The sequence below is a fragment of the Artemia franciscana genome, chromosome 1 (genome assembly GCF_032884065.1).
Source record: "Artemia franciscana chromosome 1, ASM3288406v1, whole genome shotgun sequence".
Classification (NCBI taxonomy): Eukaryota; Metazoa; Arthropoda; class Branchiopoda; order Anostraca; family Artemiidae; genus Artemia; species Artemia franciscana.
In genome coordinates, this window is record NC_088863.1 from 6,619,427 (window position 1) to 6,641,798 (window position 22,372).

General features: G+C 33.8%; 1 protein-coding gene and 1 long non-coding RNA gene across 4 annotated transcripts in view; one reads left to right on the forward strand and one right to left on the reverse strand.

Moving 5' to 3' along the window:
• Nucleotides 1–619: 619 nt before the first annotated feature.
• On the reverse strand, nucleotides 620–19,472 carry LOC136024899 (uncharacterized). The gene is made up of 2 exons (XR_010616953.1): nucleotides 19,394–19,472; nucleotides 620–1,639 (listed from the first exon to the last, which is right to left on the reverse strand). It is a non-coding gene; the product is annotated as an uncharacterized LOC136024899 (long non-coding RNA).
• The window catches only part of LOC136024887 (uncharacterized), a 43,523-nt gene continuing 40,621 nt past the window's right edge, over nucleotides 19,471–22,372 (forward strand). For all 3 annotated transcript variants that reach the window (XR_010616950.1, XM_065700421.1, XM_065700434.1), the window contains exon 1: nucleotides 19,471–19,685. Coding sequence is in view for 2 of the 3 variants with exons in the window: in XM_065700421.1 (XP_065556493.1) it covers nucleotides 19,471–19,685 (215 nt within the window). In the remaining variant the exon portion in view is untranslated. The remainder of the gene's footprint in view (nucleotides 19,686–22,372) is intronic.

Consider the following 22,372-nt stretch of genomic DNA (forward strand, 5'->3'; position numbering starts at 1 on the left):
ACTTAATAGAGATAGGACACAATTTGTGTATGAAGGCCAAGAGAACAATAAAAAAAAAATTTGATGAGGGGGGCATCAGCATTTTAGAAATACCTAGGTGTGTAAAGGTCAAAAATCAGTTGCGTATCTCCGCTATAAGGAAAAAATTGATCTGTGGCATCGAGTATTGCTTAGGTAACTCAGGTAATTAAATTTTGTTATCAGGCTTAATTCGTTATCATATCTTTTTAATTTTTATATCGGAATGAAAACAAAAAGCCAATTTTTCCATAATAAGTCACAATATTAATGCTTTTGCGGATTTTGGTTTTGACTAGTCCCTTTTTGCCTTGAAATCTGGTCTTTCTGTTTTAAAATAAATAAAATTATTTATAAGCACCAAAACAAATTTCTATTGTCACAAAAATCTAGTTTGAATATAAATAAACTTAAGCCTAGATAAGATTTAAAACCAAATTTCTAATACATAAAGTTTGATAACAAACAAAACTATAAAACAATTTCCCAAAAAAACAAAGAGTAAAATGAGGGTATCCAGGTATTTGAAAAGACGAAATAAAACAGAAAAAACAAAAATATCAGAAAAATATTCTGCCAAGCCACCTTAAGTGCTCGATTGCAGAATAAAAATTAATATACTTTTTGAAAAAAAGGAAATTTTTGTGCTGAAGAAAGGCATTGCAAAAAAAGCATAAAATAACAAATGAAAGAGTAGTATTTCCTTTGTTTCGATTTGTTTTTTAGTTTTTTCAGCGCGTCTTCCGTTTTGCTAGGTTTCACTTTAAAAAAAAAGAAAAAGTTACGTGTTTGAGCACTGAGGATGACTTGGCATGGTCATTGCCGAAATACTTATTTTACTTTTCACTCTTGTTTTTTCTACTGGCAGAAAGTTATCCTGATTCTCTTGTTTTATTACGTTTTTTTTCATCCAACTTCAATCTGTAACCAAACCCAAAATTCCATGAAATTACATTCTTAGGTCATTTCAATTTTTCTATGTGTACAGTTTATCGCTGCACGATCATTGGCTCTGGTTATTTCCAGTCCTTTTAAAGCCCAGCTAAAGTCTCAATCCTCTATCTCATCAAGTTCTAATTCTTTACTATTGTGCCAAGGTATTCTTCAATTGTAATTAATGTTGGGTATAATGTATCTTTCAATAGGTCATTCATGCAATCTGTCTATGAAGCATGTTATGACCATTTTTACTTTAAAAGAACATTGCATTTTAATAATACAAAGTTGTTATAAGAATTTTGTGCTTAATAAGAACTTTGCATTTATCACTATCTCCAAAGATTAGTATCTTCGTATTTAAAACGTTTAAACACCATTTCCATTTCCAAAAAGGGATTTTAAACAGTTTTTATAATAAAGACGAATTGTCTTACTAAAAATTATCCATGTAAGAGGTGGTAAGAAACAACCAAAGTATTGGGGTATATAGCCCACGAAGGCTAGACACTGCATCTGATTTTTCTTCTCAATTTTTCTACATACGAGATGACGCACTGCAGCACTCAAGGCGTTCACTAATATCAGACAAATTCCATTTAAAACTTGAACCTTCGCTGTGACAATATTTTGTTGTTTAAATCCAATATGAACATCGACTCGATTTTTCAACCTTACTTCGATTCTGGCCAGATAAACAGAAAGAAAAAGTAGAATTAACTGAGGAGTGTAGAACAATATTAATGGGTCCATGTTTTCTTCAACAACAAAATTTTCGTTTAAAACACCTGCGCAAATCTTAAATATCTTATAACTCTTGTAGTATTTCAAAGAAAATAAGTAAGGAAGCAACAGCAAAAAGTTAATAAATATGGAAGTTAATATTAATTTTTTATCTGACCATCGTTGAATCCTTTTCGTAAATGTCAAGAGAGCAAAACGAGTCAACAGACCAAGAGAATGGCAAAATAAGCTAATGTAAATGATTAATAAACCACAAATGGGGAATATATGGCAAAATATCATGTTCATCTCAAATATATAACGGTAAATCCAAAGAAAAATTAATCCAAATATTATTAAGAAATTTAGAATACAGGTTGCCTTCATAATGTCATTTATGATTGTCTTTCTCAATGAAATATTCCTTAGAGCCACCAAAAATAGAGCATTCGTGAAAATGACAGTCATAAAGGACAAAAAATAGACACAGAGTATTATAACTTGTAGATAATCCATTTTTGTAGTTTAATATTTTTTCACACTGATAGAACCAAAACTCTACTGGTGAAAACCAAATTTTGTAAACAGAGCTTCAATTGTTTCAGTGTATTAGCCTTGACACCATGGTAATACCCATGAGGCGAAAAAAATTGTTGTTTTACTGTTTTACTTTTTAGTTACTATGAAGTGTTATTGGCTACTGAACTATGATTTGTTAAAACTTAGAAACCATGACAATAGACATGAGGCGAAAAATTACTTTTTTACTTTTCGTTACTGTTTTTTTTATGATAATCATCCATGAAATTTTCGATGTTCTTTCAACAAAATATATAAAAAGTGCTGACAGAGCTCTCATTAATTGTGTAGAGAGGCCTAATCAGAGGTACCGCTTCAGCGCTGCCTATAGTAAAGACCATACGGCTCTAATGTTTTAATACCTGGAGCCCAGGGCTGTGGGTTGTAAGTTTTGCCCAGGGGATATAAAAGGTTTCTTAGGAAGAGATGGTCGTACGACTTTCGGAGGAAACTCAGATGACTAGAAATTCTAGTCATTCTAGTCTTAGAACTTCTAATGAAGTTCTAGTTCCCTTTTTTAAGAGTTAAAACTGACCCGATGGCAAATACCCCCCCCCCCCCCCCACAAGCCCTCTTTTCCCCAAATGTGTCTGATCGGACTTTTATACAGCCATTTTGTTCAAAATAGACCAAAAAGTATACAACAAAAAATACAAGGATAACACAGCCCCCCCTCCCAGAACCCGGGGACAAATGTAAACTATACCCTCGGGGTATATTAGGCTTTTATAGAAGGAATGGTAGCCTAAGCTTTGGAGGGGGGCCATTCATTTTCAATTTGTTCGGTTCTTTTTACTACCTCTACTACTACTACTAACAGCTCATCGTAGCACCAAACCGCCTGAGGCCAACACAGCTACACACGCTCAAACTGAGAAAACTTAGAGATATATGAGACGTATAAAAATACCTTCATTCAGTTCAGAGGAAAGCAAAAAGACACTATGTAAATAACAAAACAACGGAAATTTGGAAAGATAGATGAAAAGTCAGGAAGATCATTAATTCGATTTTGTGACCAAATGATATGAGAGCAGAATTGCCTTCCAGACTTTTTGTCAACGTAAAGGCTGTTACGGAGCCCAATGAGGCTGCAAAAGAACTCAGTACACTTTTCGCAGGGATAGGAGGAATTACATCTAATTCTGTGATAATATTGGATAGTATTTGTTATTTGTTATTTATTAATTTATTTACTATAATTATTAAGTTTTCAAACAGTTCGTGGTATCGAACTTTAGTAAGGAGCGACCCGGTTCAATAGTAAACGAAACTCTAAAAAACGGAATTTTGATGCTAGAAGTTACATCAAAAGAATCAGATTTTCATGCTGATTTGAAATATATATAAATTTTATCAAATTTAGTCTTTGTCATCGAAAGTTACGAGCCTGAAAAAATTTGCCTGATTTTGGAAAATAGGCGAAACATCCCCTAGAAGTCATAGAATCTTAACGAAAATCACATAAAATAACATTCAGCGTATTAGAAAACACTGTAGCAAAAATTATAAGCTCCTATCTACAAAAACGTGGAATTTTGTATTTTTTGCCAGAAGACAGATCACGGGTGCGTGTTTAATTGTTTTTTTGTTGTTTTTTTTCCCAGGGGTCATCGTATTGACCAAGTGGTCCTAGAATGTTGCGAGAGAGCTCATTCTAACGGAAATAAAAAGTTCTACTGCCCTTTTTAAGTAATTAAAAAAATTGGAGGGCACCTAGGCCCCCTCCCACGCTCATGTTTTTCCCATAGTCAACGGATCAAAATTTTGAGATGGCCATTTTGTTCTGCATAGTCGAAAACCATAATGACTATGTCTTTGGGGATGACCTACTCCTCCAAAGTTCCTGGTGATTGGCTGAAAGTTACAAACTTTGACCAGTGTTTACATACAGTAATGGTTATTGGGAAGTATACAGACGTTTTCAGGGGGATTTTTTTGGTTTCGGGGCTGGGTTGAGGGAAGGGAGCTATGTGGGAGGATCTTTCCTTGGAGGAATATGTCATGGGGGAAGAGAAATTCAATGAAAAGGGTGCGGGATTTTCTAGCATTACTATAAAAAAAACAATGAAAAAATAAACATGAACAAGTTTTTTCAATTGAAAGAAAGGAGTAGCATTAAAACTTAAAACGAACAGAGATTATTACGCATATGAGGGGTCCTAAAAATACTTTAGTATAAAGATCGAGGCGTATAGGAGGAGACAAATACCTCGCTCTTTATGCTAAAGTATTTTTGGTAATTTCAACTATTTATTCTAAGGCCTTTCTGATTCAGGGGTCATTCTTAAAGAATTGGGACAAAACTTAAGATTTAGCGTAAAGAGCGAGGTATTAACGAGGGGACAAACCCCCTCATATACATAATACAAATATAAGAATATAAAAGTTTGTTACGGAAGTTAATTCTTAAGCTACGTATATTTTTTACTAACAAAAACGTTCGTTAAAAATTAAAAGTTCTAGTTGCCTTTTTAAGTAACCGAAAATTGGAGGGCAACTAGGCCTCCTTCCCCACCTCTTATTTCTCAAAATCGGCTCATCAAAACTAAGAGAAAGCCATTTAGCCAAAAAAACGAATTAATATTCAAATTTCATTTTAATAATTTATTTGCGGAGAGCCAAAATCAAACATGTATTAATTCAAAAATATTCGGAAAATTAAACAAAAAAAAACTGTTTTTTTTTAGCTGAAAGTAAGGAGCAACATTAAAACTTAAAACGAACAGAAATTACTCCGTATATGAAACGGGTTGTCCCCTCCGCAATCCCTCAGTCTTTACGCTTAAGTTTGACTCTTTGCCACATTTCTACTTTTTAAAACAATTAAAACCTTTAGCGTAAAGAGCGAGGGATTGCGGAGGGGACAATCCATTTCATATACGGAGTAATTGAGATCAAAACTTGCAAGCGTCGAGAAATCAAATAAAAAAACATGTTTTTTAAATGAAAGTAAGGAGTAACATTAAAACTTTAAACGAACAGAAATTACTCCGTATATGAAAGAGGCTTTTCCTCCTCAACGCCCCGCTCTTTACGCTAAAGTTTCTTACTGTTTTAAAAATAGAGTTAAGAGAAAATCAAACTTTAGCGTAAAGACCGGGGCGTTGAGGAGGAAAAGCCCCTTTCATATACGGAGTAATTTCTGTTTGTTTTAAGTTTTAATGTTGCTCCTTACTTTCATTTAAAAAAACTTGTCTTTTTTTTATTATCAAGGAAGATCTGTTCTTTTTTTAGACTGCTGCTGAATGTGTTTCGTCAACAAATGAGACAGTGCGAATAAATGTTCTTCCTGCTCATCTTAGAGAAGCATCGTTTGATATATGGCTTCATTCATAGACAAAAGAAATAACAGATCCAATCAGCAATGCAATTGTTTCTTCGGGTGGTACTATGGTTTCATCAGCTGATGGTCAGATTTCATCTTTTGTTGACATAGATCTTAAACAAGCTGATGTTGATGATTTGTTGACTAAACATCATAAAAGCAAGGAACTCTTTGAAGAAAGTTCTCTAGCATCAGAGAGACCATCGTCACCTTCTTCTAGCAAGTCTTTTGAAGCACTACCATGTGTGGCCAATCAAAAACGGAGTTCAAATGAATACCAGCTAAAGCAATCCGATTCATTGGATATTGATATGGATGGTCATAGTGCTGAGAGAATAACAAAAAGATACACTAAAATATTTACTCTGTCTTCCAGGGATTTACTTAGATGGGGTGATAAGAGATAAACCCCCCTAAATACAAAAAAATGTACATGTAAATAAAAATGGTACCACGTTTGCTTATGGACTTGGCCTCAAGCTTGCATCTATAAATACCATAACTTATTTGGAAGTTAGTTTGGAGCAGGGGAAGATTGTATTTGCTAAATCAGGCAGATTAGATGAAAGTTACGGAAAAGTCGGCGGAATCATTCAATTTGCTACTTTTTTGTTGGAGGACGGGGGGGGGAGAAAAGGAAGAGGTGACATCTGAAATATACTACCTCTGTTCCTCCCACGTCTTTACTAGTGAACTTCATTTTGAAACATTCTTTGATTTCTAAGTGCACCATGCCCCACCCCATAAAAGAGATTTGTCCAGTCCTGATTTTCAATTTATTTAAGGAATAAAATACTTTCAACCCTGAAAGTCTCAAATAAGGTTCAAAATTTTACCAACAAATTGCGTCATCGATACAATCCAGCCAATACATTACTGGTTAAAAGCTGAAAATGGATCAAGATCATCTAACTGTATAATATACACAATTAGAAAATTGGTTGGACTATTGATATTTTTGGAATCCAAATTTTTTTTAATAAGCACCGTTTTCACTGGGTATATTGTACTATCTCATATCTGTATCATTTGCAGTGAAACACTAAATATGAGATGTGTATGCAACAAGATGATTAATCACCATCCCTTATTTCATTCAGAATGAGATAGTTTTAGTATAGATGACCCTGTAGCTAAAAGTCTGTAAGAGTCAGCTTGAGTTTTAATTTTCATCCTTTCAAATATGTTTTTGGACCACTCTGATTAATTCAAAAGCTTGTTTTCCTTTTTATAGTATATACATGTAAATATAATTGTATATATTATCCTTTTTTTTATTATTGAGGGTGGTTTAGTGGAGGTCTTGGCCAAAATATCAACTTTATTTTTGGTGTTTCCCTCACTAGCTGAAGATTATCCTCCTTTGTTTTTTCTAATATTTTTAACATTCTATAGTTTGTTTCCTTCCTTGTCTTTTTCAAAAAACAAAACAGTGTTCACTAAACAACAATGAACAAAATTTAGATCATCAACTCTGGAGCTTCACAAGGGAAAATGCTTAGGTTGTTCCAAGCTGCAATTTAACGTAATTTAAGTTTATATTTGGCAGCTTACATATTTTTATTTTTGGGGAAAATGATGGCATAAAGTTATCAAATTTTTCATAGAACCTTGTCTAACTTTGACTATTTCTTTAGGAAAGATTAAAGGGATATTGTTTTGTATTCAAATATAAAACTAGTCAATATTTTGACTCTTATTCTCTATCCATGGATCCAAGTCAGATTTGGAAATAACCATGTTAAATAAAAAAAGAAATACAAACAAAAGTTGACCAAAGTAAAAAGTAGCTTAAAATATAAATAAAGCGTGAACGATTTTAATATTAACTGCTGATAACAAAATAATAATAATTTGTGATGGTTCAGTAATATAATCTAAAAATATGACATGCTTCATCAATTTTTTTTCATTTTTTTAAACGAATAAAGCCCAAGGACCATGATTGAGACGGAACTGGAATATGTATTTAAAGAAATAAGAAACGACTATTACAAGAATATTAAAACTAACTAAGGAATTAAACCACTTTAACGTTTCAAACCCTGACTTAATCTGTGGCTTAAATGAAATAATTATATTTATTTAGTTGAGTTTTTTAGTTGTGAAGGAGGAAGCCACAGCAATACTAAGGTGCACTTTCCCAAACCTATATACAACTACCTAAGTAAATTACAGCTTGTATAGTTATGTCCGCATAACCTGCTGAATCGTGTCTCAAAAGATAAAATTTGAATATCAATTGGAAATATCCTTTTGGCGCGTCTTTTCATACGTCACTTAAGACCGACAAACTCGGTAGTAGACAGGGGAGAAATAATTCCAAAATTGGCTCACTCTTTTGAACCTTACTTTCAAATATCATCTCTCTTAGAAGGCATCTCAATCATATAGGAGAGTAGCCCTCCTATCATAAAATTGTGCCAAACTTTCCAAAGATATGAACTAGGCTAGAATATCAAACAGTTCGTGGTAACTAATCAAACAGTTCGTGGTAACGAACTGTAGCGCGGGGATTTTCTAGGGAACGCAGTATTTTCTAGCATTATTAAAAAAAAACAATTAAAAAATAAATATGAAAAAGTTTTTCAACTGGAAGTAATGAGCAGCATTAAAACTTAAAACGAACAGCAATTATTGCGCACATGAGGGGCTTACCTCCTCCTAATACCTTGCTCTTTACGCTAAAGTATTTTTAGTAATTTCAACGATTTATTCTACGGCTTTTTTGACTCAGGGGTCATTCTTAATGAATTGGGACAAAATTTAAGCTTTAGTCTAAAGAGCAAGGTACTGACGAGGGGGTAAACCCCTCATAAGTGTAACAAAAACATGAGAATACAAAAGTTCTATACGTATGCTAATTTATAAGTTAAATATATCTTTTACTAATAAAAACATTCGTAAGAAATGAGAAGTTCTAGTTGCCTTTTTAATTAACCAAAAAATCGGAGGGCAATTAGGCTTCCTCCCTCGCTCCTTTTTTCTCAAAATCATTCGATCAAAACTATAAGAAAGCCCTTTAGCCAAAAAAAATAATATACAAATTTCCTTTAAGTTTTTCCTCTGCGGAGAGCCAAAATCAAAACATGCATTGATTCAAAAACGTTCAGAAATTAAATTAAAAAAGCAAGTTTTTTTTTAACTGAAAGTAAGGAGCGACATTAAAACTTAAAACGAACAGAAATTACTTCGTATATGAAAGGGGCTGCTTCCTCATCAACGCCCCGCTCTTTACGCTAAAGTTTTTTTTTACTGTTTTAAAAAGAAGAGTTGAATGAAAGTCAAACTTTAGCATAAAGAGTGGGGCGTTGATGATGAAGCAGCACCTTTCATAAACGAAGTAATTTCTGTTCGTTTTAAGTTTTAATGTCGCTCCTTACTTTCAGTTAAAAAAACTTGCCTCGTTTATTTAATAAAATATAGGTACATGTAAATAGTAAGAACCTTCCTGTTGCTTATTGAACGAAAAAACGGAACTGGTTACAAAACAGAAAATATCCAAATATTTACACAACTAGACCGTCCTTGGGATTCTGGCCACTTAATGACGCTGTTTCGTGAGCACGAGATATTCTACCAATCTTTTTAAAGGCTGTTTTCCCCAACTACCCCCACCTCTTCCAATGTGGAAGTTCTCTGTCTAGCCAGAGTGATAACTCATCGTCAGCCTTAGTTCTTAGATAATAAATAAATAGCTAATTTCTCAGAGACCTCAGCCAACAAGGAAAAATGTTAAAGTGAGCTAAAACAGAAGAAAAAAAGTATAATTAAGCAATAGCTAGAGCCAGGGTTGAAAACAATGAGTTGAGAGGAGAAACAATAATAATTTATTAAAAGGGCAGTTTTCTGATGACTCTGGCAGACGCTCAACAAGAGGTAAAGATCATTATGTTCTATTTCCTGCTATATTGTTTGCTTAAAATTTTGATTTAAGTATCATATCGACCTGATCAAAATTAAATTCACTGGGAGTCTCGGAATCCTTAAAAAACTAAAAAGTATATTTCTATGGTTGTTTTTAAGAATTTTCTCTTTCAGTCTTGTTCAGTCTTTCGTTTCATAATGCTCTGTCATTTTGGATGTCAAAACCATTCTTCATTCTAACCCTTGCTTGATTTAAAATCTCTTTATCTTCTTTTGAATGCTTCTTTCACTTTTCAACTGTTGCATGACAACCTGTCCTGTTTAGTAATATGGCTCTTGTCTTTGATCTAATAAAAAAAAACAAGTTTTTTTTTTATTTTGCATGTAAGGAGCGAAATTAGAACTTAAAACGAACAGAAATTTTTCCGTAAGTGAAAGGGTTTGTTACGAGATGACACTGACACCTGCATCAGTTTGGTTAAATGGGAGCATAATTGAAAAGAAGAATATGAACTTTAGAATGAAATAAACAAGCAGAAAATTCTTATGAAGACGAAAGGAGACTGTTTTTAGACTCCAAGTGCTGTTTTTTCGAAGAGGAAGAAAAAAGAAGAAGCTACTTGATGTTTTAATTTTCCAAAAGTATCACTGTCATCAGTACCCAACTACCAGCACCACATAAAAAGAATGCTGAAAATATAGTAGTTTTTGTAATTTTCTAAAGAATTAGGAGAGACTCAGTAGGTTAGCAGACATAGACCAATAGATGTTCCATAAAATTAAAACTAACCTATTGGAGCCGCAAAAACATTATTGTGCTAGGGGGGACGTGTTAAGAGGTGTCAAAAATTCTTACTCACCCTGATGGTACATTCTTTAATTTTTCAAAAAAAAAATAATTGAAAAGGGAAAAAAGTTTCCTTGTCTAGCAATACTACGAATTTTCGTCCTAATGGAGTCCTATCAGTCCTATCTTTCGTCCTATCAGTCCTAATGGAGTTGAAGGGTTAATCTCTGAAAGTTAGAGGCTAATGGTTTGAAATCAAGTTTAATAAAACAGTACAATTTTAAACTTTTCTGTCGTCACTCTTACGTCTAAGGGTCATATTCACACTTCTTAGTTAGTTGCAAAAAAAATTTGTTTCTCAGCTTTGCTGAAGACAGGATCAACGGGACCGAGAAGATCAAAGTTTGATTGAACTTCCAATTGGCCTACAGATTCTACCTATGATTGCACCTTAGCAAACTGTTTTCTGTAAATATATCATAAATTTAAAAATGACAGATTCGACTCTCAGGCTAAACAGTAACGATCGGGATTTTCGTTAAGATTTAATGACTTTTAGGGGGGTTTTCCCCTTCTTTCTACAATCAGGAAAATTTTCTTAGGCTCGTAACTTTTGATGGGTAAGACTAAACTTGATGAAACTTATATTTTTAAAATAAGCATTATAATGAAATTCTTTTGATTTAACTATTGGTATCGAAATTCCGTTTTTTAGAGTTTCGGTTACTATTGAGCCTGATCTCTCCTTATTACAGGTCGTTACCACGAACTGTTCGATACAGTAAAGTGTAAAACCAGTGTAAGAACTAAAGATGAGATTAACTTCTGTGTTAGTTTTGTTGCATATCCAGTGGGGAAAGCTGGTGGGACTGTTAAGATTAAGGTTTCTTCAGAAGTATATTACTAATAATATAATATAGATACGCTATCGTATCTATTTCAAAATATATACCGATGCTATGATACTATCGGCATGTTGCCAAGACTTAATTCTAATGAATTGAATTGCATCATGACCAACTAGCAGCGGAAAATGTCATAGAAAAGTCCTGGGAAATCATTTCAAGAAAAGTGTAAGAACGATGATCATGCAGAAAACCCCTTTAAGAAAATCCCCAGCTGAAAGAGGCCTTCGGGAAATTCTCCCTCGTGGAAACTTCCCTCTTCACCGCGAAAAATCCCCAACGCATATTGCTAATGATCTTATTTCTAAATTTAAATATATTTATAAAATATATTCATGGGAAATTTCCCTCTAGGAGCATATATTTTATGGAATCAAAAAATATATTTTTTGATTCCATAAATCAAAAGCTAAAGTAACTGAGTCTACTGATTTTAATCAAAATCAAGTAGTTGTGGGCATCAAGCCGTGGCTAATTGTACAAAAAACCAAGGCATATAGTCCGATTGAGTGAGAGTTAAATCTGGCATAAGCCCTTATTAGGATTGTATAAAAAAAAAATTCAGGTAATTGGTTAATAGATGAGTCAATCTATCATCCCTCCAGGTGTCATTCCTAGGGCAGAAATAAGTTAGATAATCATAGAACTTAGATAGTCATAGAACCTATAGTTTTTCAAGCCTATCAATGCCACGATAATCGAAAACACGAACATAGACTTTTTAAACTTCGTGCATATCGAAAAACAGTTAATATCAAACTGAATAAAGTTGCTCCTTACGGATATTTCTATAAGTTACTGGTTTAATTAATTTTGATTACCTATGTTGAGTCGGAAAAAATATGCAAGTCAAATTTTTTATAATATTGAAAATTTACCTTCATGTGGGACATTTCTCTCACATGTAGAAAGTAAAACAGTTCAAAATAGGGATGATACCTTTTTTATTGACAGTGAAATATAAAATTATTTAACTGGATATTTCGAACATATATACAGTATTCATCATCAGCAGTAAAACTAAAAGACATGAATAAAAATAAACAGAATTTATACCTAATAAACTAATTACATATAGTTTATTGCTCTTATTTTTTTCAATGCAACAGCCGAGGCAAATCTCCTTGACCTTTTCGGTTCCGGTTCATTAGATTTAACTGACGTATTACGTGGACAGAGGTCATAGCTCTTAGGTGAAGTGATATTTATTTTATATGACCTCAGTAAATTATCATAAATTGAGTTCAATCCAAATTCACCTGTATCTCTGTTTATGGAATTATTCTTGAATAGAATTTTTTTAATTTCGATTGTTTCCCTGAAAGTTTGCTTTAAACCTTGGTCCCTAGAAATCAAAGAAACATTTTCAAACAAAATAAAATGATTTGGAAAATTAAAGATATGCTCCGCGAGGGCCGACGTGAAATCTTCAGGTTTGGTATTTTGCTTTAAAGACGATGAAATGGAATTTTGATGTTGTAGCAATCTCGTTCTTAAATTTTGGCTGGTACGTCCCACATAAGAGCTTCCACAAGTACATGGAATTTTATAAACCCCACTTTGTTGCTCTAAGGAAGTCTGATCCTTTCCAGAATTTAAAAAAACTTGCCAAAGTATTATTACCTCTTAAAGCTACCTTTAAACCATTATTTTGTAAAATTCTTTTAAGTTTTTCACTCAAACCTGGAACATATGGTAGAGAACAAAACATATCTTTCTTTTCTGTTGTTTCCAGAATATCGTCAGAACATTCTAGAAATTTTTTCCTTCTTTTCGAAAAAGTCTGGTCAACTAACCAACCCGGATAATGGTTACTTATTAAAATGTCTTTTAGCAATAATAATTCCTCCTCAATGAATTTTGGAGAACAAATTCTAAAAATGCGGTCAGTTAAAGATATGATTAAACCAATTTTTACTTGGCGGGCATGACCGGAGAAAAATGACAAAAATCTGTTATTGTTAGTAGGTTTTCTGTAAATCTTAAAATCCAGACTATTTTCATTTTTTAAAAGAAGAACATCCAGAAAAGGAAGTTTATTATCCTCTTCTAATTCTATTGTAAATTTTAAATCCCCTCCCCAAAAATTAAGATGTTCTAAAAAACTTTTTAATTCCTCCACCCCATAATTCCATACTGAAATTATGTCATCCATATATCTCCCCCAAAATTTATGTTTTAAAAAATATGAATCTAACGCTATTGTTTCAATATTTTCTACAAAACAATTTGCTAATAAAGGACTTAAAGGGGCCCCCATAGGTAAACCATTTACTTGTTCGAAAAAAAAAACCCTCTGAATTGAAAAAAATAAGAGAACATATTGTACAACCTAACTAAACTCATAATTACACCGACCTCCAAAACTGTTTCACCACCAATTAAGTCCAAATTTCTTAGTATCTTTCTCTCAAGAAGAATTTCCGCTGCTTTTACATCAATACTCGTATACATTGACACTATGTCGAAACTTGAAATTGAAACTTGAAGAAATCTCAACTTCTTTTAGTTTTTTTACAAGTTCTGACGAATTCTTAATGTAAGAAATTTGTGTAGACATGAGGGGTTTACACAATGACACTAGCCACTTACTCAGAGCACTTGTTGGTGACTTGTTACTCGCAACAATTGGTCGTAATGGCAGATTTGGCTTATGTATCTTTGGAAGTCTATATAATTTAGGGCACAAAGAACCTCTTGGTAAGAATTTGTAGAAAAGTTGAGGTGTAATCTTCCCTTCTTCCTTCAAACTCTTTAACTCGTTCTTAAACTTCTTTGTGTATGAGTCCGTCGGGTCAAAAGAAAGTTGTTTGTAAGTTTTTTCATCTTTCAGTAAAGCGTTTAATTTTGAATCGTAGTCCTTGGTGTCCATTACCACTAAAGTGTTACCCTTGTCTGCTTTTGTAATAATAATAGATTCATCCCTTCTTAAATTATTAAGAATCTTTATGTCTTTGATAGAATTGTTAGGGATTTCTGGTTTTAAAGCAAACTCTGACAGGCCTTTAACAGTAGAAGCTCCTACTAGGCTAACATCTTTAATTAAGATGGGGTTTCTATGTAAAGATGTTTCTATTGAAGAGATAATTTCTTCTACTGGGACTCTATTAGTTTTAAAACAAAATTTTGGACCTTTTTCTAATGCGGACTTTTCTTGTAACGTTAAGGTCCTTGATGAAAAATTAATTACACCTGGTCTAAGAGTTGACGAAGGTATTACGGCTTTATTTTTATATAATTTTGAAAACTTTTTAAGTAATCTTTCTCTGGAAAGGTGAAAGTCATGATTGAAATGATTTCTTGCTGTTTGTTGAATAAAACAAAAATCACTTGCACTCACCTTTTTTGATATAATATTTTCCAGGAAAAGTTTATCTTTCACTAATAAAGCTCTTTTTCTCCTTTTATCTTTAATCAGATGATTTAAAGTCTTGAATTGTAGACCTCGTTCGAACTTTTTTCCTTTAAAAGTGCCTAGATGTAGATTGAATTTCATTGAAGGTGGCAAAATCCTTTTCTTCTTACATTGATGAAGAAAATCTTGTTGATTTATAACATTTGCATGTCTCTTATGGGTGTTAATATATTTAGACACCTCCTTGGTCACATTATCCCCATATACTCGACGTAGATAACTTCGAAGACCACACTGCCTTTCCATGACGAAAGTAAAACAGTTCAAAATAGGGATGATACCTTTTTTATTGACAGTGAAATATAAAATTATTTAACTGGATATTTCGAACACATATACAGTGTTCATCATCAGCAGTAAAACTAAAAGACATGAATAAAAATAAACAGAATTTATACCTAATAAACTAATTACATATAGTTTATTGCTCTTATTTTTTTCAATGCAACAGCCGAGGCAAATCTCCTTGACCTTTTCGGTTCCGGTTCATTAGATTTAACTGACGTATTACGTGGACAGAGGTCATAGCTCTTAGGTGAAGTAATATTTACTTTATTTGACCTCAGTAAATTATCATAAATTGAGTTCAATCCAAATTCACCTGTATCTCTGTTTATGGAATTCTTACCAAGAGGTTCTTTGTGCCCTAAATTATATGGACTTCCAAAGATACATAAGCCAAATTTGCCATTACGGCCAATTGTTGCGAGTAACAAGTCACCAACAAGTGCTCTGAGTAAGTGGCTAGTGTCATTGTGTAAACCACTCATGTCTACACAAATTTCTTACATTAAGAATTCGTCAGAACTTGTAAAAAAAACTAAAAGAAGTTGAGATTTCTTCAAATTCTATAATTTCAAGTTTCGACATAGTGTCAATGTATACGAGTATTGATGTAAAAGCAGCGGAAATTCTTCTTGAGAGAAAGATACTAAGAAATTTGGACTTAATTGGTGGTGAAACAGTTTTGGAGGTCGGTGTAATTATGAGTTTAGTTAGGTTGTGCAATATGTTCTCTTATTTTTTTCAATTCAGAGGGGTTTTTTTCGAACAAGTAAATGGTTTACCTATGGGGGCCCTTTTAAGTCCTTTATTAGCAAATTGTTTTGTAGAAAATATTGAAACAATAGCGTTAGATTCATATTTTTTAAAACATAAATTTTGGGGGAGATATATGGATGTCATAATTTCAGTATGGAATTATGGGGTGGAGGAATTAAAAAGTTTTTAGAACATCTTAATTTTTGGGGAGGGGATTTAAAATTTACAATAGAATTAGAAGAGGATAATAAACTTCCTTTTCTGGATGTCCTTCTTTTAAAAAATGAAAATAGTCTGGATTTTAAGATTTACAGAAAACCTACTAACAATAACAGATTTTTGTCATTTTTCTCCGGTCATGCCCGCCAAGTAAAAATTGGTTTAATCATATCTTTAACTGACCGCATTTTTAGAATTTGTTCTCCAAAATTCATTGAGGAGGAATTATTATTGCTAAAAGACATTTTAATAAGTAACCATTATTCGGGTTGGTTAGTTGACCAGACTTTTTCGAAAAGAAGGAAAAAATTTCTAGAATGTTCTGACGATATTCTGGAAACAACAGAAAAGAAAGATATCTTATGTTCTCTACCATATGTTCCAGGTTTGAGTGAAAAACTTAAAAGAATTTTACAAAATAATGGTTTAAAGGTAGCTTTAAGAGGTAGTAATACTTTGGCAAGTTTGTTAAATTCTGGAAAGGATCAGACTTCCGTAGAGGAACAAAGTGGGGTTTATAAAATTCCATGTACTTGTGGAAGCTCTTATGTGGGACGTACTAACCAGAATTTAAGAAAGAGATTGCTACAACATCATAATTCCATTTCATCGTCTTTAAAGCAAAATACCAAACCTGAAGATTTCACGTCGGCCCTCGCGGAGCATATCTTTAATTTTCCAAATCATTTTATTTTGTTTGAAAATGTTTCTTTGATTTCTAGGGACCAAGGTTTAAAGCAAACTTTCAGGGAAACGATCGAAATTAAAAAAATCCTATTCAAGAATAATTCCATAAACAGAGATACAGGTGAATTTGGATTGAACTCAATTTATGATAATTTACTGAGGTCAAATAAAGTAAATATCACTTCACCTAAGAGCTATGACCTCTGTCCACGTAATACGTCAGTTAAATCTAATGAACCGGAACCGAAAAGGTCAAGGAGATTTGCCTTGGCTGTTGCATTGAAAAAAATAAGAGCAATAAACTATATGTAATTAATTTATTAGGTATAAATTCTGTTTATTTTTATTCATGTCTTTTAGTTTTACTGCTGATGATGAACACTGTATATGTGTTCGAAATATCCAGTTAAATAATTTTATATTTCACTGTCAATAAAAAAGGTATCATCCCTATTTTGAACTGTTTTACTTTCGTCATGGAAAGGCAGTGTGGTCTTCGAAGTTATCTACGTTCTCACATGTACAATAACGATGGTATTTTTAATTTTGAAAAGTATTGCTGGATACCAAATTCAGAGAGTTTTCTGAGCAAGAAATTTTATAATCCTTTAAGGGTATTAGATGACAGCATTTGTAGTTGACAAATCCGTTTATTGAATACTAGCTGTTGGGGTGGCACTTCGCACCACCCCAACACCTATTTGGTTGGGCACTTTGCGGCCCCCAAGCCCCCCCGCGCGCGTAAGTCGTTACGCGCCATATTAGTTACGCGCCATGGTAGTTGTGTCCCTGTGTCCCACCTGTGAATAGAGATAGATATATATATATATATATATATATATATATATATATATATATATATATATATATATATATATATATATATATATATATATATATATATATATATATATATATATACATATATATATATATATATATATATATATATATATATATATATATATATATATATATATATATATATATGTTTTTAACTACGTAAAACATGCGAATATACAACATTCTTCGCTGTCCCATTGTCTGTGCATATAAATAGATTGTCAGGTTTACTGACTCTTGAACATGCAACATATAATTGTCCATGGGAAAAACAATCCGTATTCAGATCTATACCTCATTATTCTAATGATGTGTCCCTGTGTCCCGGTCGTCATTTATATTCCCTGTGTCCCGGTCGTCATTTGTGTCCCGATATCCCAGTTTGTAATTTCTCTTTGAGTGTCCCGGTCGTCATTTATATTCCCTGTGTCCCGGTGTCCCGGTTGTCATTTGTGTCCCGGTCTGTAATTTCTATTCGAACAATCCCTGTGTCTCGGTCGTCATTTATATATCCCGCCTGTGCCCCCGGCGTCCCCGTTGTAGTTGTGTCCCTATGTCCCGGTCGTCATTTATATTCACTGTGTCCCGGTCGTGATTTGTGTCCGGGTGTCCCAGTCTGTTTTATTTAAGAATTAACGACGCTTCTTGACTACTATGGTCCCTGCGTCGGCCCTGCAGTGCATTTTTGCAGTGTGATTCGATCTCTGGGTCCCGTATTACCAAGCTAAGGTCAAATCCACTGCGCCACTACAGGACTGTCCTAGTCTGTAATTTATCTTTGAGGTTCCCGGTCGTCATTTATATTCCCTGTTTCCCGGTCGTCATTTGTCTCCCGGTGTCCCGGTATGTAATTTCATCAGTTGACAAACATAACAAGTCGACAAACAACTTCATGACGCATACAGCTCAACCCTTATAATGACTTCAGTCGACAAACATGACGTCAGTCGACACACAAACATGACGTCACTCGACACACACACACACACACACACACACAGACAACTTATTTATATATATATATATATATAGATTCATGTAACATGAATAAGACGACCAGAAAAAAAACCATCAATTCCTTATGTTGAAAGGTGTCTGATTCAACCCAAGGAATTAATAATTAATTGACACTAAAGTCAAGATTACTTGTTTTGCACAACAAAGAAATTGGGGGAAAGTAAAAAAGAGACAGGAGATGCAAAAAAAGAACTAGGATTTACAAATTTAGTCTGCAATAATGGAAGGTAATATTATGGGAAAATTTTAATTTTTCGCTGAGACTAAAGAGCTTTTGAGAAAAGATAAGGTCTTAGACCCATTGGGAACAATCAGAAATAACCAGAAAATAGAATTGAATGTATTATAACGTGTTTTTGAAAAATCGGGTGGTAGTGAATTTTAGGCTAGATTGGCAAAGCTTGGGAATCGGACACCGGTCCTACGAACTATAAGGGGTATTTCAACCTCATTCAAAGGCAAAGAGTCTCCTCAAATAGGATCATCTTGGGGAGGACTCCCTGCAGGAAGCCATGAAGGACTGCCAGATCCCTCAACTCGCAACTACTGGGCCAGTTTTGATCCCTTTTCCGAGGTGTTGCTTTCCCAAACTAGGTTCCTTGGGAGATACTCTCTCCCATTACCAATTGCCACTTATTTCCTCTAAACCTTTACTTAGTAGCCCCATTCGCTATTGTTACCCTGCATCGGAATCAACACTCATTTTTTTCAAACCTAATTCCCTGAGCCATATATCCAAGTTTCATCTTCATTTAACATCGACGTTTGTTCTTCACACAATTATCCCAGGGGATGGCACCCAGTAAAAACTAATTGAGGGTTCGCTCAGATTTTTACCTGATTTTTGTTTACCCTTTCGTTTTCGTGAACCCTTGTATTTCTGGCCATGGATAAATTCAAGTTATGCCAAGGGATGATTCGCATTTTAATTGAAAATTTTAAAATTTTATTGAAATTTCTTGAAATTTAATTGAATTTTGTTTTAACAAGAAAAACTAAAACAGCGTTTTGATAGCCAAATATCTAACCTTAGTGTCACTTCAACGGTGATAAAGATGAAGAATCATCCACAGTTATCAAAGAATTACATCATATACGTAAGCAAATGTCTTCACTGGCCAGAAAAATGGAGGAATTTCTTGATAAGGCTGAGTCAGAAAAACAGCAGAGATTAGAATTTACGTGTGCAGAACAACAGACTAAGGAAATCCACCTGCAAAACACGCGGACAGAACTTATAACAAGAAATAACACAGAAATAACAAGGGCTAAAATGGCTAAAGCACAAAGGGAAAGTGTAAGAAATCTGGCTCTTAAAAGGTATTAATTTGGTCTTTTTTACTTTTTATGTATTTTAGTGACGGATTAGGTAGTGGAAAACTTATTAGCTCCTTAAGAAAAAAACAAACAGATGTGCATTTAAAGACCATAAGCCTAATAAAAAGAAAATTATTGTTTTAATTTCGTTTGTGGTTGAAATTGTACTGCTGATTCCAAAAAAAAAAAAAACGAAAAAAAAATATACGAAACCAAACTAAGAAATCATTAATCTTCAAAGTTTGTTTCTGTACTACTGTGACTCCTTTTTGTGTGGGAAAAACTCAAAGTTTGGTTTTGTTTTGCCGAAATCATCTCGGTTATTGACCGTCTTAAATAGTTCTGTCCTTCAACTATTCATATTTTCATCCAACAATTTGTGGTAACGAACTGTAGTAAGGAGTGACCTGGCTCAATAGTAACCAAAACTCTAAGAAATGGAATTTTGATACCAATAGTTATATCAAAAGAATAACATTTTAATGTTGATTTTGAATATATAAGTCATCAGGTTTAGTTTTACCCATCAAAAGTTATGAGCCTGAGAAAATTTGCCTTATTTTAGAAAATAGGAGAAACACCCTTTAAAAGTCATAGAATCTTAACAAAAATCACACCATGAGATTCAACGTATCAGAAAACCCTAGAGTAGAAGTTTCAAGCTCCTATCTAGAAAAATGTGGAATTTTGTATTTTTTACCACAAGACAGATCACGGATGGTGTTTATTTGTTTTGTTTTTTTTTGTTTGTTTTTTTTCCATCAGTGATCGTGTCGAATCAGTGGTCCTTGAATGTTGTAAGAGGGGTCATTCTAACAGATACTATAAGTTCTAGTGCGCTTTTTAAGTGAATAAAATATTCGAGGGCACCTAGAACCCCTCCCACACTCATTTTTCCCAAAATCACGGGATCAAAATTCAAAGAGCCATTTTATTCACACTAGTCGAAAACCCTAATAACTGTGTCTTTGGGGACGACTTACTCCCAACAGTCCCCGTTGGAGGGGCTGCAAGTTGCAAACTTTGACCAGTGTTTACATATAGTAATGGTTATTGTTAAGTGTACAGACATTGTCCAGGAGATTTTTTGGTTGAGGGGGGCTTATGTGGGTGAAGCTTTCCTTGGAGGAATTTTCATGGGCAAAGAGAATTTCCATGAAGGGGGCGCAGGATGTTTTAGCATTAAAAAAACAATAAAAAATAAATATGAAAAAGTTTTTTCACCTAAAAGTAAGGAGCAGCCTTAAAACTTAAAACAAACAAGAATTATTACACATATGAGGGGTTTACTTCCTCCAAATACCTCTCTCTTCAAGCTAAAGCATTTTTAATAATTTCAACTATTTATTCTACTTCCTTTGTGATTCAGGGGTCATTCTTAATGAAATGGGAAAAAATTTAAGCTTTAGTTTAAGGAGCGAGGTATTGAAGAGGGGGAAAACCCCCTCATATGCGTAATAAAAACATACGAATATAGAAGTTCGTTACCAAAATTAATTTGTAAGTTGCGCATATTTTTACTAATAATAGCGTTCGTAAGTAATCAAAAGTTCTAGTTGCCTTTTTAAGTAACCAAAAATTGGAGGTTAACTAGGCCTCCTCTCCCGCTTCTTTTTTCTCCAAATCGTCCGATCAAAACTATTAGAAAGCCACTTACCTAAAAGAAAAAGTAGTATGCAAATTTTGTTTTAATTGTGTTGCGAGAGCAACACTTTGGTTTTGTCCCGTTTTTTTGTTGTTTTTTTTCCTATGTCGCCGATCTCAGCTTATTCCTAGAAACTGGTAAAGGTCTAAGCAGTGCGGGTTTGGCGGAAATTGTGGACCTCAGGCTGGATTGATGAATATGACATTACATTTTGGAAAGCTCCACAGAACTCTTGCCTGGGGCCAAAAAGGATGGTTTTCGCATGTCCACGATCCAGAGTCTATGGTGTGCGAAGTGAAGTGGAGTTATATAACCTATGTCAGAGAGGAGTATCTGAAGTTGTGCAGCCAAGCTTTCGCTTCATCAAACCATGTTTCTGCTTTCGAGTGGAAAGCTCCGTTCTAGCAAGCAAGCAGGCAGGCACCACTTTCAAATTGAAGATGGACTAAAATCTATAAGTGTAAAATGCAGGCGGCAGTTACCCAGCCCCACAGCCAATATATCTTCTTTGAGTGATCAATAGAAAAATTTACAGAAGCAAAAATGTGGCATTTTCCCACGGGTCCGAAAGTTCCGCCATTTATTGTTTCTACCCATTTCTGTTCGTGATTTCAGCTGAGAATATCATTCAGTTTTTCAGACTTGGGATTGCGGTAGAAAAATGGTATCAGATGTGCCTAATAAACTTTAAAAGTTCTCTCATTTCTAAGGAAATTGGAGCTTATCCTTTGCTCCTTTCTAAGTGGTGACGTTTTAAAGTAGGCCTACGGCAAAAAAAAATCAACTTTTTAACTAAGACAGATAGAATTTTATTATTGACAGTAATCGATAGCTCTTGATGAGCTGATGAAAGTATATATACATCTATTTTTTGGTAAAGAAATACCTTCATGAGGTATACCAGTTTGAAAGTTTCAAGGGGTTGACAACTTCAGTAGTAAGGTACACACTGAAACGAAATCTAGGCCGATACAAATTGTGAGACATATAGAGAAATTGTAAGTAACAGTTGGCGGTTAGGTAAAAATCACCTTCGGCTATGAGG